This window comes from Vipera ursinii (assembly GCF_947247035.1).
Source record: "Vipera ursinii genome assembly, chromosome: 2".
Taxonomy (NCBI): Eukaryota; Metazoa; Chordata; class Lepidosauria; order Squamata; family Viperidae; genus Vipera; species Vipera ursinii.
In genome coordinates, this window is record NC_139513.1 from 126,642,907 (window position 1) to 126,659,608 (window position 16,702).

General features: G+C 42.6%; 1 protein-coding gene across 1 annotated transcript in view; it reads left to right on the forward strand.

The window, feature by feature from the left end:
• The window catches only part of LOC310635988 (E3 ubiquitin-protein ligase RNF213-like), an 88,607-nt gene that overhangs the window by 2,343 nt on the left and 69,562 nt on the right, over positions 1-16,702 (forward strand). Inside the window, exons 3-5 of the mRNA XM_083355413.1 lie at positions 13,024-13,182; positions 13,473-14,065; positions 14,399-14,564. Coding sequence (XP_083211539.1) covers positions 13,024-13,182; positions 13,473-14,065; positions 14,399-14,564 — 918 coding nt within the window. The remainder of the gene's footprint in view (positions 1-13,023; positions 13,183-13,472; positions 14,066-14,398; positions 14,565-16,702) is intronic.

The window sequence follows — 16,702 nt, forward strand, 5'->3', positions numbered from 1 at the left end:
CCATCTGCGGTGATCTTGGAGCGCAGGAAAATAAAATCTGTCACTACCTCCATTTCTTCCCCATCTATTTGCCAGGAATTGAGAGGGCCAGATGCCATGATCTTGGTTTTCTTAATGTTGAATTTCAAGCCAACTTTTGCACTCTCCTTCTTCACCCGCGTCAAGAGTCTCTTTAGTTCCTCTTTACTTTCTGCCATTAGAGTGGTATCATCTGCATATCTTAAGTTGTTCATATTTCTCCCAGCAATTTTAATTCCAACTTTTGATTCATCTAGCCCTGCGTTTCTCATGATGTGCTCTGCATATAAGTTAAACAGGCAGGGTGACAGTATACAGCCTTGCCGGACTCCTTTCCCAATTTTGAACCAATCAATTATTCCGTGTCCAGTTCTCACTGTTGCTTCTTGACCTGCATGTAGGTTTCTCAAGAGACAAATAAGATGGTCTGGTACTCCCATCACTTTAAGAACTTGCCACAGTTTGTTATGATCCACACAATCAAAGGCTTTAGCATAGTCAATGAAGCAGAAGTAGATGTTTTTCTGGAACTCCCTAGCTTTCTCCATGATCCAACGTATGTTGTCAATTTGATCTCTAGTTCCTCTTTCTCTTTGAAATCCTGCCTGTACTGCTGGAAGTTCTTGATCCACATACTGCTGGAGTCTAGCTTGTAGGATTTTAAGCATAACTTTACTAGCATGTGAAATGAGTGCAATGGTGCGATAGTTTGAACATTCTTTGGCATTGCCTTTCTTTGGAATTGGAATGTAAACTGACCTTTTCCAATCCTGTGTCCACTTTTGAGTTTTCCAAATTTGCTGGCAAATTGAGTGTAGCACTTTTACTGCTTCGTCTTTTAAGATTTTGAATAGCTCAGCTGGAATACTGTCACCTCCACTAGCTTTGTTGTTGCTCAGATTTTCTAAGGCCCATTTCACTTCATATTCTAGGATGTCTGGTTCGAGGTCAGTGACCACCCCATTGTGGTTATCTGGGACGTTAAGCTTGTTCTTGTATTTTGCCACCTCTTAATCTCTTCTGCCTCTGTTAGGTCCCTGCCATTTTGGTCCTTTATCATGCCCATCTTTGCATGAAATGTTCCCTTCATCTCTCCAATTTTCTTGAAGAGATTTCTGGTCCTCCCTATTCTATTGTTTCTTTGCACTGTTCATTTAAGAGGGCATTCTTATCTCTTCTAGCTATTTTCTGGAATTCTGAATTCAATTGGGTGTGTCTTTTTGCACTTGCCATTCGCTTCCCTTCCTTCCTCAGCTATTTGCAAAGCTTCCTCAGACAGCCATTTTCCTTTCTTGCATTTCTTTCTTTGGGATGGTTTTAGTTGCTACCTCTTGTACAATGTTGCGAACCTCTGTCCTTAGTTCTTCAGGCACTCTGTGTGTCAGATCTAATTCCTTAAATCTATTTGTCACCTCTACTGTGTATCATCAGGGATATGATTTAGGCTTATAGTTCTGGAGGACTTCAATCTACCTTTCGTGGGTGAGGCGTCTGAGTTGGCCCGGGAGTTCATGGCTTCCATGACGACCATGGACCTGACTCAAATAATTCAGGGCCCGACACATAATGGAGGTCACACACTCAAACTGGTTTTTATCTCTGGGCAGTGGATTAATGATCTGGGTAGGGGGGATTTAACCGTCCAACCCCTGTCATGGTCCGACCACTTCCTTCTCCGGCTAGACTTTCAGTTTGCCACCCGCCCCAGGTGCCTGATGGACCCTGAAAAGTTCCAGACAGAGCTTGGGATATTTCCTGCTTCCCTTGCCCACGACTCTGCCGAGGCCCTAGTAGAAGCCTGGGAGAGGGCGGCTCCTAGGGCCTTGGATCGAGTTGTGCCTTTGCGGCCTCTGACCCGGCGCAGATCCCAGGTGGCCCCCTGGTTTACTGAGGGGCTCTGAGAGATGAAGCGCCGGAAAAGATGCCTAGAGAGCTGTTGGAGGTCCAGCGGATCTCAATCTGATCGAACACAGCTAAGAACCTATTTTAAGTCTTACCTAGTGGCGATGGAAGCGGTAAAGCATTTACTTTTCCACTCTCATTGCGTCCACAGATTACCGCCCAGCCGCCCTGTTTAGAGTGACCCGCTCCCTGTTTAACCAAGGACCGAGGGATTACCCCTTGCAGGGTAGGACTGAGGAATTTGTGCAGTATCTGCAGGACAAAATCGCTCAGATCTGGACTGGCTTGGACTCTGGGCAGAGTCTGGCAGAGTAGAGAGGGCAGGCCTTGATTATACCATTTGGGGTGAGTTTGACCCTGTGACTCTGGATGATGTGGACAGGATCATGCGTAAACTGAGCGCTACCACTTGTTTATTGGACCCATGTCCCTCCTGGCTGGTTTCGGTCACCCAGGAGGTGACAGGGGGCTGGCTCCAGGCAGTGGTCAACGCTTCTTTGACAGGGTGTCTTCCCCTCCTCCTTGAAAGAGGCGGTGGTGAGGCCCCTCCTCAAGAAGCCTGCCCTGGACCCGGCCTCGTTGAATAACTACTGTCCTGTCTCCAACCTTCGCTTTGTAGTGAAGGTTGTTGAGAGTGTGGTGGTGCGTCAGCTCCCGCAATTCCTGGAGGAAGCGGACTATCTGGACCCGTACCAGTCCATTTTCAGACCCGGCTACAGCACGGAAATGGCATTGGTCGCACTGGTGGATGATTTCTGGCGGGCCCGGGACAGGGGCTGTTCCTCTGTCCTGGTCCTACTTGACCTCTCAGCGCTTTTGATACCATCGACCATGGTATCCTGTTGCGACGGCTAGAGGGTTTGGGAGTGGGAGGCACAGTTTTACGGTGGTTCTCCTACCTTTCAGGCCATTCGCAGTTTGTATTGGCAGGGGGACAGAGATCTACCCCGAGGCCCCTCACTTATGGGGTGCCTCAGGGGTCGGTTCTCTCTCCCCTCCTGTTTAACATCTACGTGAAGCTGCTGGGTGAGATCATCCGTGGTTTTGGGGTGAAGTATCACCAATATGCGGATGATACCCAGTTGTTCATCTCCACCCTGAACCAACCCAGTGATGCCCTTGACGTGATGTCCCGGTGCCTGCAGGCAGTGCGGGTCTGGATGGGAAGGAACAGGCTCAGGCTCAACCCCTCCAAGACTGAGTAGCTGTGGATATTGGCATCTTGTACTGTCCAACAAGTTCCTTCTCTTGATGGGGGGGGAAGTATTGCCCCCCTCAGAAAGGGTTCGCAACTTGGATGTCCTCCTGGATTCACGGCTCAACTTGGATGATCATCTAACGGCCGTGACCAGGGGGACCTTCGCACAGGTTCACCTAGTGCTCTAGTTGCGCCCCTTTTTGGACCGAGATGCCCTATGCACAGTTACCCACGCCCTCGTCACTTCTCGTTGGATTACTGCAATGCTCTTTACATGGGGCTGCCCTTGAAGAGCACCCGGAGGCTTCAACTGGTGCAGAATGCGGCTGCGCAGGTGCTTATGGGAGTATCTTGGTAGTCCTATGTTACACCACTCCTGCACGAGCTGCATTGGCTTCTGGTTGCCCTCTGGGTGCGATTCAAGGTGCTGGTTATAACCTTTAAAGCCCTACATGGCTAAGGCCCGGGGTACTTGCGTGACCACTTGCGGCCATTGTCAACCTCCCATTGCCTGGTTCGCTCCCACAGAGTCGGCCTCCTCAGGGTGCCGTCAGCCAGCCAATGCCAGCTGGCGACCCCCAGGGGGAGAGCCTTCTCTGTGGGTGCGCCGACCTTCTGGAATGAATTGCCCCTGGAGCTGCGGATGACCCCTAACCTTCGGTCCTTCCGCCATGACCTGAAGACGTGGTTGTTCCAACAAGTGGGCCTGGATTGACTATGGTTTTAATTAGCTTTTTTACTGGTTTTTAAATTGTCATATAATTATTGTATTTATTAATTATTTTTTAAATTTTCTATTTTATTTTTTTAATTTTTATTGTTGTGCGCCGTCCTGAGTCCTTAGGGAGAAGGGCGGCATATAAATTTAATAAAATAAATAAATAAATTTAGTTCATACCTGAGTGGTCTAGTGCTTTTCCCTACTTTCTTCAGTTTAAGCCTAAATTTGGAACGAGAACCTCATGATCTGAGCCACAGTCAGCTCCTGGTCTTGTTTTTACTGACTGTATAGAGCTTCTCCATCTTTGGCTGCAGAGTACATAGTCAGTCTGATTTCTGTGTTGACCGTCTGGTGATGTCCATGTGTAGAGCCATCTCTTGGGTTGTTGGAAAAGAGTGTTTTCTATGACCATCGTATTCTCTTGACAAAATTCTGTCAGCCTGTGCCCTGCTTCATTTTGTACTCCAAGGCCAAACTTGCCTGTTATTCCGGTTATCTTTTGGCTTTAGCATTCTAATACTTTAGCATTCCAATCCCCCATGATGATAAGGACGTCATTTTTTGGTGTTAGTTCTATAAGGTCCTGTAGTGCTTCATAGAACTGGTCAATTTCATCCTCTTCGGCACCAGTGGTTGGGGCATAGACTTGGACTACTGTGATATTGAATGGTTTGCCTTGGATTCACACTGAGATCATTCTGCCATTTGGGGGATTGTATTGCAGTATTGCTTTTCCTACTCTTTTGTTGACTATGAAGGCTACTAAATTTCTTCTGAGAGATTGTTGCCTGCAGTAGTATACCTAATGGTCATCTGAATTAAATTCACCCATTCCTGTCCATTTTAATTAGCTGATTCCTAAGATGTCGATGTTCAGTCTTGTCATCTCTTGTTTGACCACATCCAGCTTGCCTTGATTCATGGATCTTACTTTCCAGGTTCCTATGGAGAAAAAATCTTTACAGCATCGGACTTTCCTTTCACCTCCAGATGCATCCACAGCTGAGCGTCCTTTCAGCTTTGGCCCATTGCTTCACTCTTTCTGGTGCTACTAGTACTAGCCCTCTGCTCTTCCCCAGTAGTATATTGGATGCCTTCTGACCTGAGGGGCTCATCTTCCAGCATCGTATCTTTTTGCCTTTTGGTACTGTCCATAGGGTTTTCATGGCAAACATACTGGAGTGGGTTGCCATTTCCTTCTCCAGTGGATCACATTTTTTAAATAATTTTTTTATTGATTTTTCCAGTTTTACATTTACATATTTGAAAAAACGTGGCGGCTGGGTTGGTTCATAATTCAGTAACATACAAATTTCTTTAGTACAGATCACAAACTAGTAGTATTTCTTCTCATTTTCCCTTGGTATTTAATGTCTCACATTTAAATTAATGCAATTCTTATTATATCAGTTTAATACAAATAACCTTTTAATATTTATCATGAATTTTTAGTTTATACATATCTTAATCATTTTAACATTTAATCTTTTAGAGAATCAATGTCCTGGTAAATTTTTCCCATTTTAACTTCCTATTAATATTTAAATTTAACGTTTAATATTTATAGTTTCCATGTTTTAAATAACTCCAATTCTCCTTTACCTCCTTTAACTCAACTCATAACAATTTCCAATATTCAAAGTACACATCTTATCTATTTGAGAATATTGTTTTTAATTCTCATTAGTAAGTCAAAACCCCACTTGTCTTCAGTTGTATTCTAGTTTGCTTTCTTTGCCAAATCATCTTCCTTGTCCGTGCTTTTGAGTCATCAAATAAATCTCACTGTGTTATTATGTATGTTGTTTGACGTAGAAAAAAAACATCTGATCACCATTTTTTTGAGAGAACTAACAAGTTGTCTGTCTTTTTCCATCTTGATGTAGTTGTCTTAAACTGTTTATCTTCTCTTCAGTCTGTTGTTCTTGTCAATCCTCAGGTTTCTTCTGATTTGTCAGTCCCTTTTCTGGGTTTTCCAGTTGAATCCTCTGTCATAGTATTTAATTGGTCCACTTTTTCCGTTATATTCTGTGTAGTTGATTTTTCAGTTGTAATCAAATTTTGAGTTCGTATATCTGGGCTGACATCCCATTCTTTTCTGCACCCTCTTATTTCGTCAGTAGCTGTAAGAATAGTTTGGTAAATTGCTTTCAGCATAGACAAAATTTGTTCCTGAAGTTCCTCCATATTCTCTTAGTAATGTATTAGATTAAAAGCTTTGCAATCAGAGAGTGTAAGAAAATAATAATTTTTTTCCAGTGAGTATGGAACACAGCTGGGCTTCACAGCTGATCAGTGTCTCAGCTAAGTCTCTTTTAAACAATAACAGATTGTAGACAATAACAATAATCTGAAGTAACAGGTTTAGTCACAAGATGGCACCCCTACATTTAAAACTTTCCAAAGTTTTTAAAATCCTTTTGGTTTTACTTCTTTTTTATAAGTAAAAACCTAGATCTTCAGTAAGAGTAGAAAGTCTTTTAGTCCACAAACTTTGAGAAGTAAAATTCCAATTAGGATCAAGTTATTCTTGCAACGTTTTTAAGCTCCCCTGGATAGTCATTCACTGCTGCTTTTAGAGGGAGGCGTAAAATCTCCCTTCCCTCTCCACAGAGGGGAAAGTACTTAAGCAGTTTATGCAGGAAACAAAGGTAGTTAGGATTTAAAAGAGGTAGATCTCACCCAGTCTCTTCTATGCTGTTTTAAAGTTGTGTGATGGTAAGTGTGACTTTGGCTGTCTGCAGCCTAGTGACAAGCCATATTTCTATGGCTGGTCTTTTGTCCGCTGGTTTGAAGGGCTGCCCTGAATCAAACGGAAGAGCTGCCGCTCTTCTGCGATCACAGGGATCCCCTCCTTGCTGGTCGCCCCTACAGGACAACTTTCAACCCTTTCCAGGGTCTCCCAGTGAAGCAAAACTGGACGTGGAAGATGAAGCTTGCCTTCCAAATGTCCATGGCAACTGCCTGAGGAAACCGGAAGTCTCCAGTGGATCACGTTTTGTCAGAACTCTCTGCTGTGACCTGTCTGTCTTGGGTGGCCCTGCACGGCATAGCTCATAGCTTCATTGAGTTACACAAGCCCCTTTGCCATAATGACAGTAATCCATGAAGGGCATTTGTTTTTATGTGGTGTCATCTGAGAGCAAAGTTCCACAACCTTTCCGACTTTGCGGATCGGCAGTGCTGGATAGGGGATGGTTCCATGCACATTTGTCAGCAGCTTCTGCAAATGGAGCTGTTTGCTCTTATACACTGCTTCACAGCAGAAAGGGGTCTTGTATAGTGGTCTAGCAGTGGGGAACAATCCCTAAAGAAGTGCATTTGGCTCCCATTCTCCCAGTACTTAGGAAGGTGGCAAGCTCTTCCTTATTAACTATTTTAATTATTGATTTTGCCTTAGGTTTTTTATTTTAATTATAATTTGTTATGTTATCTTTGTTTAATAATCCATTAAATAAATAATTGGATCTGTACTTTTCTTGAACTGTTAAGTGAATTGCAGTACCATTATTCTTGTAGAACCCTGATGTGAGAAAAGGGGGCTGGGAAAGTATGGGGGAATGTTAGAAATAAAGAACCTGGAGATAATATTTCATTAATACTATAATTTATTTGCACTTCAGGCCGGGCTACAAAAGGGGGAAGGGAATTCACTTCGTGCTTTTAGACTTCTATGCAATCTTTCCTTCCTTCCTTCCTTCCTTCCTTCCTTCCTTCCTTCCTTCCTTCCTTCCTTCCTTCCTTCCTTTTTCCTTTTTTCTTTCCTTCCTTCCTTCCTTCCTTCCTTCCTTCCTTCCTTCCTTCCTTCCTCCCTCCCTCCCTCCCTCCCTCCTTCCCTCCCTCCTTCCCTCCCTCCCTTGTGCCTGTCTATAAGGAGATTGACGACCTGATTAGCTACATTATCTCACTAAATTCAGGCTTTCTTTTATTGTCTCTAGACAGATTTTCCTAGCTCCCTCAGTAACTCACATAAACGTTTTTGCTTCTAGGAACTTCAACTTGTGATGCTATCTAGTTCAACAGGATGTATCAGTTTGTTGTATTAGAATGGCTCTACTTTCATTCCAGATAGCTATGCAGGAGTATTATTCTTGTACCCCATACTATACTGTATGTATGTTGGGGTTCTTGGGTCCTCTAGTTGATTCCCACATTTTTTTTAAATCATGAAACCACTGAATGTGGGTTTGGGGGTGTCAGCTACATCAGCAAGATGTAGATGCTTACTCAATCCACTACTAGGGCAATCCTACCTGGACTGATACATCCTGTTGAACTAGATAGCACCACAAGTTGAAGTTCCAAGAAGCAAAAAAGTTTAAGTTACTGAGGGAGCTAGGAAAATCTGCCTAGAGATAGTAAAAGAAAGCCTGCCAAAAGTTAAAGTGTGTGGTGATTTGAATTTAGGGAGTCCGTTTGCCTTCAGATGTTAGTCCCGGAGTATAAATTCTTTACCTCTGTACAGAAACAACGTTTGTTAAATGTGCCCACCCACATATGTATGATGATTGGTTAATTTATACCAGCTTTGAACCACCCAGCTTTCGGCTGAGCCAACAATCTCCCATTGGGAATACTATGAGGGGGTTGCCTTTAAAACTAGGCCAGCTTTTTTCACAAAACAGCTGACTGATTTTGGTATGACAGTGCTTTATCATTTTACACTGCCTAGAGTCCATTTTGAAACCCGGTAATAACTTTTAAATTCCTAACAACTTTGACACCAAGTTATTTGCAGGAATGTTTCCTCCCAAATTTCGACAGTGGGAGAGGTCATTGTACCTCATTGGGCAGCTACCGCCCGCCTTAAGCTAGGCAGCCCCCAGCCAGTAAGGTGCTTCCCTGCCATGGTCTGCTAACCTCACACGGTGCGTGGGGTTTAGGGTCAAAGCTGACAAGCAGTTTGATAACTCTGCACCATGCAACAAACATAAGGAAATTTTAGCCCTAAAGTTGGGCATTTGGAATGTTTAGACAATGACCTCCGGCCTTTGACAATTTGCAAGAAATTGATGACGTCGGTAAGACAGCTGTCATCAACATGGAGCTGAGCAGACTGCAGATGGACATTGTTGCCTTTCAAGAGACAAGGCTGTCAGACTCGGGATCTGTTAAGGAGAGAAACTTCTCGTTCTTTTGGCAGGGAAAACCATCGAATGAGACTAGGGAATATGGGGTTGGATTTGCGGTCAGAAACACCCTACTGGGATTCATTACCACACCTGCTGCAGGAAGTGAAAGAATTCTGTCCCTGCAGCTCCACTAATCAGCAGGGCTGGTTACTCTTATTAGCGCATATGCACCAACATTATCATCTTCAGTAGAATCCAAAGACAAATTCTATGATGATCTGGCTGCTACTATCAAGAAAATCACTGAGAAAGAACCACTGTTTATCCTTGGTGATTTTAATGCCAGAGTTGGAACTGATTATGGTTCTTGGCCCACTTGTTTAGGTCAGTTTGGCTTCGTGAAGATGAATGGAAATGGCCAATGCCTGCTGTAGTTTTGCTGCTACTACGGTTTTTGTGTTAGCAATACATTCTTTAAAACAAAGCTTCAACATAGAGTCTCTTAGAGACATCCAAGATCAAAGCATTGGCATCAGCTAGACTTGATCCTTACCAGGCACTCCAACCTTCCCAGTATTACAATCACATGCAGCTACTAGGACACTGCGATACAGACCACTCCTTGGTGTGCAGCAAAATAAAACTGAAAACAAAGAGATTGTATCACTCGAAGAAGGAAGGAAGACCACGAATCGACATCAGCAAGACCCACAATCAGGCCAAAGTGGAGGAATTTGCACAAGCACTCAAGGAAACTCTCCCAGGCCTGGCTGAAGCAAACGCATCTGAACGATGGGAATATTTCAAGAATGCTGTTTATAACACCGCCTTGTCAGTATTTGGTAAAGAGATCAGAAAGACAGCAGATTGGTTTGAAGCCCATTCAGAGGAGCTGATGCCAGCCATTGAGGAAAAAAGGAGAGCTCTAATTGCATATAAAGCCTATTCCAGTGAGTGCAACCTACAGGTTCTGTGAGCTGCTCATAGCAAAGTCCAACAGATGTGCTAACGATTATTAGCTGCAGCTTTGCTCTCGGATCCAGATAGCAGCTGTCACAGGCAACATCAAGGGGATGTATGATGGCATCAAGCCTTAGGTCCAACACAGAAGAAATCTGCCCCTCTGAAGTCTGCTACAGGCGAGGTTATCCAGGACTGAGCACAGCAGATGGCACGCTGGGTGCAGCATTACTCTGAGTTATATTCCAGAGAAAATGCGGTAACTGAAGAAACATTAAATAATATTGAGTACCTGCCTGTCTTGGAGGAGCTTGATGGTGAATTCACTTCGTGCTTTTAGACTTCTATGCAATCTTTCCTTCCTTCCTTCCTTCCTTCCTTCCTTCCTTCCTTCCTTCCTTCCTTCCTTCCTTCCTTCCTCCCTTCCTCCCTCCCTCCCTCCCTCCCTCCCTTGTGCCTGTCTATGAGGAGATTGACAACCTGATTAGCATCCGGGAAAGATAACATCCCTGCCGAAATTTTGAACTGCTGCAAAGAGAGCATCCCTACTGAACTGCATGAAATCATCTGCCTTTGTTGGAGGGAAGGTGGAGTACCACAGGACATGAAGGATGCAAATGTTGTCACACTGTATAAGAACAAAGGTGACAGGGGTGTCTGTAACAACTATCGTGGCATCTTTCTTCTCAGTGTTGTAGGGAAGCTGCTTGCCCGTGTCATACTGTAGAGGCTCCAGGTGCTTGCAGAGGGAGTCTATTCAGGATCACAGTGTGGATTCCGAGCCAACATGTCCACCACTGACATGATATTTTCCCTTAGACAGTTGCAGGAGAAAAGCAGGGAACAAAGACAGCCACCTTTCATAGCCTTTGTAGATCTTACGAAGGCTTTTGACTTGGTTAGTAGGGACGGCCTATATAAAATTCTCCCCGAGATTGGATGTCCACCTCAGCTCCTCAACATCATCAGGTCCTTTCATGAGGAAATGAAGGGCACTGTTGTTTTTGATGGCTTAACATCAGATTCCTTTGACATTCGAAGTGGAGTGAAGCAGGGCTGTGTCCTCGCGCCAACTTTATTCAGGATCTTTTTTGATGTCATGCTTTTGGAACTGCAACAGAGGGTATCTAACTCCGGACCAGATCATCTCTCTAGACTGAGAGCAAAGTCTAAAGTCCAGCTGAAATGCCTACAGGAATTCCTCTTTGCTGACGATGCTGCCGTTACTGCTCACTCTGCCGAAGACCTTCAACAACTTATGGGCTGTTTTAGCAAGTCCTGCCAAGACTTTGGACTAACAGACTGAAAAAAAATATAAGTCATGGGTCAGGACGTGGATTCACCTCCCTGCATTACAATCTCTGCACAAGAACTGGAGGTCGTCCATGACTTTGTGTACCTCAGCTCAACTATCTCTGACTCTCTTTAGATACTGAGCTGAATAAATGTATTGGTAAAGCAGCCACCACATTTTCCAGACTTACAAAGAGAGTATGGCTTAATAAGAAGCTGTCAGAACATACAAAGATCCAGGTCTATAGAGCCTGAGTCTTGAGCACACTCTTGTACTGTAGTGAGTCTTGGCCCTTTACGCATGGCAGGAGAGAAAGCTGAACTTCTTCCTTATGCACTGTCTATGACGTATTCTCGGCATCACCTAGCATGACAAAGTTCCAAATAGTGCAGTCCTGGAACGTGCTGGAATTTCTAGCATGTATACTCTATTGAAACAGCGACGTCTCCGCTGGCTTGGGCATGTCATGAGAATGGCTGATAGTCAGATTCCAAAAGATTTCCTGTATGGAGAATTAGTGCAGGGAAAGTGCCCCAGAGGGAGACCAGAGCTGAGATATAAGGATATCTGCAAGAGGGACCTAAAGGCCTTGGGAATGGACATTAACAGCTGGGAAACCTTGACCTCTGATCGTTCAGCCTGGAGGCTAAAGATGCAGCATGACCTTCTCCAATTCGAAGAGACACTTGTGCGGCAGGCTGAGGCAAAGAGGCAGTCCCGGAACCAGTGAAATCTGGGGGCTGGACAGAGGACAGATTGTACCTGCCCTTGGTGTGGAAGGGACTGCCACTCTCAAATTGGCCTTTTCAGCCACACCAGACGCTGCTTTAGGACCCCTTTCCAGAGCACGATACCATAGTCTCTCGAGACTGAAGGATGCCAATGATGAATGGTTAATTTATACTAGCTTTGAACCACCCAACTTTCAGCTGAGCCAACAATCTCCCATTGGGATTACTATGAGGGGTTGCCTTTAAAACTAGGCCAGTTTCTTTCACAAAACAGCTAGATTATTTATTGTAGCTGACTGATTTTATCTTGGTATGACAGTGCTTTATCATTTTACACTGCCTAGAGTCCATTTTGAAACCCAGTAATAACTTTTAAATTCCTAAGCAATTTTGACACCAAGTTATTTTGCAGGAATGTTTCCTCCCGTATTTACTTACTAGTGCCATAAGGTCTTCAATTGAGACTTTTCACAAGATCCCCTGCCCATTGATAGATGCTGACTGAAGAAAGAACCTTATGGGTCCAAATCATCTATGGAGCCATCTCACATAGGATACTTAAATTATGTTACATGCCATGAAAGATCTATTTGCTTTTTTCCATGCAGCTTAAAAAACATTGTAGAGATGTGTACGGAATGTATTGTTACACAGAATGCTAGGATGTTCTCATTTTGGACCATGGCAATGCAGCTGTGCCAGGGATGGGGGCTAATTTTGAAAGAAAAGAAAATCTGGAAATTAGAACAAAAAAATTGTTCCAAAAAAGTTGGAACAGAAAACAGTCTGTTTATGAGATGGCCTCAGATTGGCCTAGTTTAGAAAAATACATATTATTCCAATGTCCCCTAGGATCTCCTTCCTAAGAAGACTAAATTTTACACATTATTAGTGTTTTGGCATTTTAAGGATTATTGCTATTATGATTTTATGTTATATCTGTTTATCTGCTGTCTAGATGGGTTTTAGTGTTTTATATTGTTTATAGATTTTTGACTGTGCATTGTCTGATGAATCCTCTTAATTTGCTGGTGCAAAATAATAATAATAATAATAATAATAATAATAATAATAATAATAATAATAATAATAATAATAATAATAATAATCCCCAATTTTGATTACAGAATGCACAGAACAGTCACTCCCAAATGAATTAATTGAAGGATTGAAATTAGAAAAAGTTTTAGATCTGAGACGACAGGAAGTATTGCATGTCAAGAAAGAGCAAAAATACTTGGGAGACCTTTTGGATATGTTGAGGACGGTCCAGCGCTATTTAAAAGGTATATTTTTAAAATGACGGATCATTTTAAAATCAGTGTTTATAGTTTCTTCTGCAAATTGTTATCTGATACTTCTTTGCAGTTATTGTTAATATCCTAAAAAAGAGCTTGAATATATGGAAGGATGAATGGGAAAGCAACTGAAAATTCTAACACGAGAGAAATGGCATAATACAGATATGAAAACACAAGCTCTTTAGATTGGTGCTCTAAAATGAATCTTTGGGCAGGTTATATCGAATGCTTAAATGAACTGAAAATTATTATTGTATTTTCTCCCCTTTTTAAAGTTGATTTAACTGAACTGGAACAAAAGCACAGCGGAAATCTGTCACTGAAAACTTTGGATGCTGTTGTGAAAGTGAGGAAACCCACTTCATGCAGTGATGATGAAATAGAGACCTATCTCCATTTGAGTGAAGAGCTAAAAGTTGTATCTGAACGTGTGTATCATTATAAAGATAACCACATTTTCCTGCATTGCTGGGAGCAGGCAGCCAAGAGGCTGAAGAACAACATGGAGGATTCAGACACTGAACAAACTCTAGATATGGAGGAAGTGTATTATTTCTTATTTAATCCTTGTTACAAGGAGTTCCAAAGGATTTATGACAGCTTGAAATTGGGAGACCTCACATTTGCTGAAGTGAATGCTCTCTTCAAAGATTTTAATAATCATTATGAAGAACTCAGACGTGATTTCCAAAGTATGTGCCAACTGCAGTATCAAGATAGTGGAGAATGGATAAATGAACGGATCCAGCAGATCCAACAGTATCACGAATTGGGTTTGGCATTGGATTCTGCTAAAGTTATCGCCAAAGTCAAGGAAGTTTTGAAACTTACTGGTAATTTCGGTGTCCTGCAACAATTGCTGAACTTAGTAAGTACATCTCTTTAACTTGCCATTCAAAAGACAGTCCCGTAACCAAAGAGATTTTGTATAGTTTCAGTTTCATAAAATTATAAAAGTGTGATATAAGTAGTGGCTACACGCTCTACTGATATGGCTGTCCCTTGAGCTGTTGGAAATTACAAACCTCTGCTGTATTCCTACATTTCCTAAAAGGAATGATTTTCAGGGGGAAAAAGTCACTTCTATGAATCTCTAAGACCAAAGGGATAAAAAAAATAAAATAAGTATGGAATAAAGGTGGGAGGGAATTTGTGTGTTCTTAAGATGCAGTATTCTTAATATATGTAATTTATTCTTCAGACAAGTGATTTCCAGTCCTTTCAAGAAGAAAAGCTTTCTTCTATGAGCTCTTCATTGATGCGTGCTAAGAAACTGCTGCAAGATATTACTGAAAAACGTCGCCTGTGCCTTGAAGAGCTGGCGCTTAGGAAGGAGTTTGTTAACTGGGTCAAAGAGGCATTGGAAGGTAGAACTGATGTATCTCTGTTGTTTCCCCAAGGAAAGTTTTTTTTATTGAAAAGTTTTATCATACATTTTATCTTTAACAGTCCCCCCTACCCCTCCCCTATCCCTCCCTCCCTACCCCTCCCCCCCTCCCCTCCCCCCCCCCGACTTCCCAGAGCTAAGTACAAGGTATAAAAAACAAAAAAAACAATCATAAACATCCATATGCTAACAACCATAACCTCTAAAATCTATCACTCTCTAGCTCATATAGGATAACTACAAACACTATTAATATAAAATATATAAAAAAAGAGAAAAAAAAGAAAAAAGAGAGGAAGACTTATTCAAATGCTACATGAAACTTTTTAGTCCCATATTTGTTCTGGATATACTCAATCCATTTTCTCCACTCCATAATATAGCGTTCTTGCGAGTGATCTTTCAAATAAGCCGATATCTTTGCCATCTCTGCCAGGTCAGAAACCTTTAAAGTCCATTCTTCTATAGTCGGCAGTTCCTCCTTCTTCCAATACTGGCCTATTAAGAGTCTTGCTGCCGTAATTAAATTCAGCGTCAACTTAGTGTCCACAACTGTAGCATCTGTACTTTCCCCAAGGAAAGTTTTAACTGTATGTTGGGTTGAGCTGTTGTATTCTCCACTCTGTTTATCAGGAAGACACCTGGTCAGAGAAAACATAAGTTTAATGGAAGTTTTATTTATCTTTTTTGAATATTCTCTTTCCCTTTTCTCAGTCTGACAGTTTGGTACTTCTACACTTTCTCTCCTTTGGATTTTTCATTTGCATGTACTGTGAGGAACATATACTTGAATGTGTATTTCCTTTTTCTACTGTTACCCATCCAGAGATAAAGCATGAATTAATAAACCTTGACAAATAGAACATCTAGATCAGACTTCCCCAAACTTTGGGCTCCGGGGGCCGATTCTGTGGAGAGAGATTTTTCCGCAGACTAGAGGAAGCGTGGTTTTGTGTGCTGCCTGTAGCCTATGGATGAGGCTTTGCTTGTTTGTGTGCACCAGTTGCTGGCATGTCGCGGCCCAGTACTGGTCCACAGACTGGGGGATGGGGACCCCTGATCTAGATGCACAATCATGTGTAATCAAACAAAGTCACACATATGCTATTGTGAATAAATGCCGTAAGAAAAGGTAAATGTTAAAGGAGATCAGGTATGAGGCGATGTCACCTATACCTGAGGTCTCCTTGCCCTGCCAGAATGAAGAACTGGCCTTTTGAGAAGAAGCTAGGCTATCTTAGTATCATTGAGGACTCAAATGCAGAGGTTTTATATCCCAAGGCTGAAAGAATGGAATGAGAAGGAGAAAAGTGAGCAGAGCGAAACCCAGTGGTACAGTGGAGAACAAGAGGCCATCAGTGATAGCAGCAGCAGCAGCAGCAACAACAACAACAGAAAGATCAATGCTGGGGGTGGAGCAGAGGGATATTAAATGGTGTGGTGATGACAGGATCGCTACAGGAGCCAACAGCAGAGTAATATTTGTGGTAGTTACTAGACATGGGGAGTGTGGATGTAGGCAGCTGAGGAAGCGGAAAAGATGCCAACGTGAGCCCAGGATATTGGCATCCTAAAGCACCAGCCATTGGAGCCTGAGATGTTGTGAGATACCCCAGAGAATCCCAGGGTGCTGGTAACAACCAGACAGAGGCCAGTAGGTATGATGTAGCAGCCTAGGAAAAAAGTCTGCTCACATTTCAAAACTTCTATCAAGCCACAAAGCCAAGAACCTGTTCCCAACCCAAAGTCTAAGTGCAGCAATATAACACTAACTGGGCAGGCAGAGAATTGTGCTGTGATTTGGCCAATCTGAATAAAGATAATGGAAGAATCATGAGTAAGATATTGTAAGAAAGATGGAACTAAGACATAGGATAAAGTAAGATAAGCATTAGATGAATGCTGGAAAAGAGTAATTCTGAATCAAAGTGAAGGTTATAGCTATAGCTTGTCTGTAAAGTGATAATTATAAAAATACCCTATTCTTGGGAATCCATATTGCTTTATCCCCAAGTGCCCATAGCCCTAGGTTTAATCTACAATAGATAGGAAAGTGGCTCATGAATATTTGGAGGGTGGAGGAAAGCTAGAAAAATAAGTAGTAATAGCAGCAGTAAT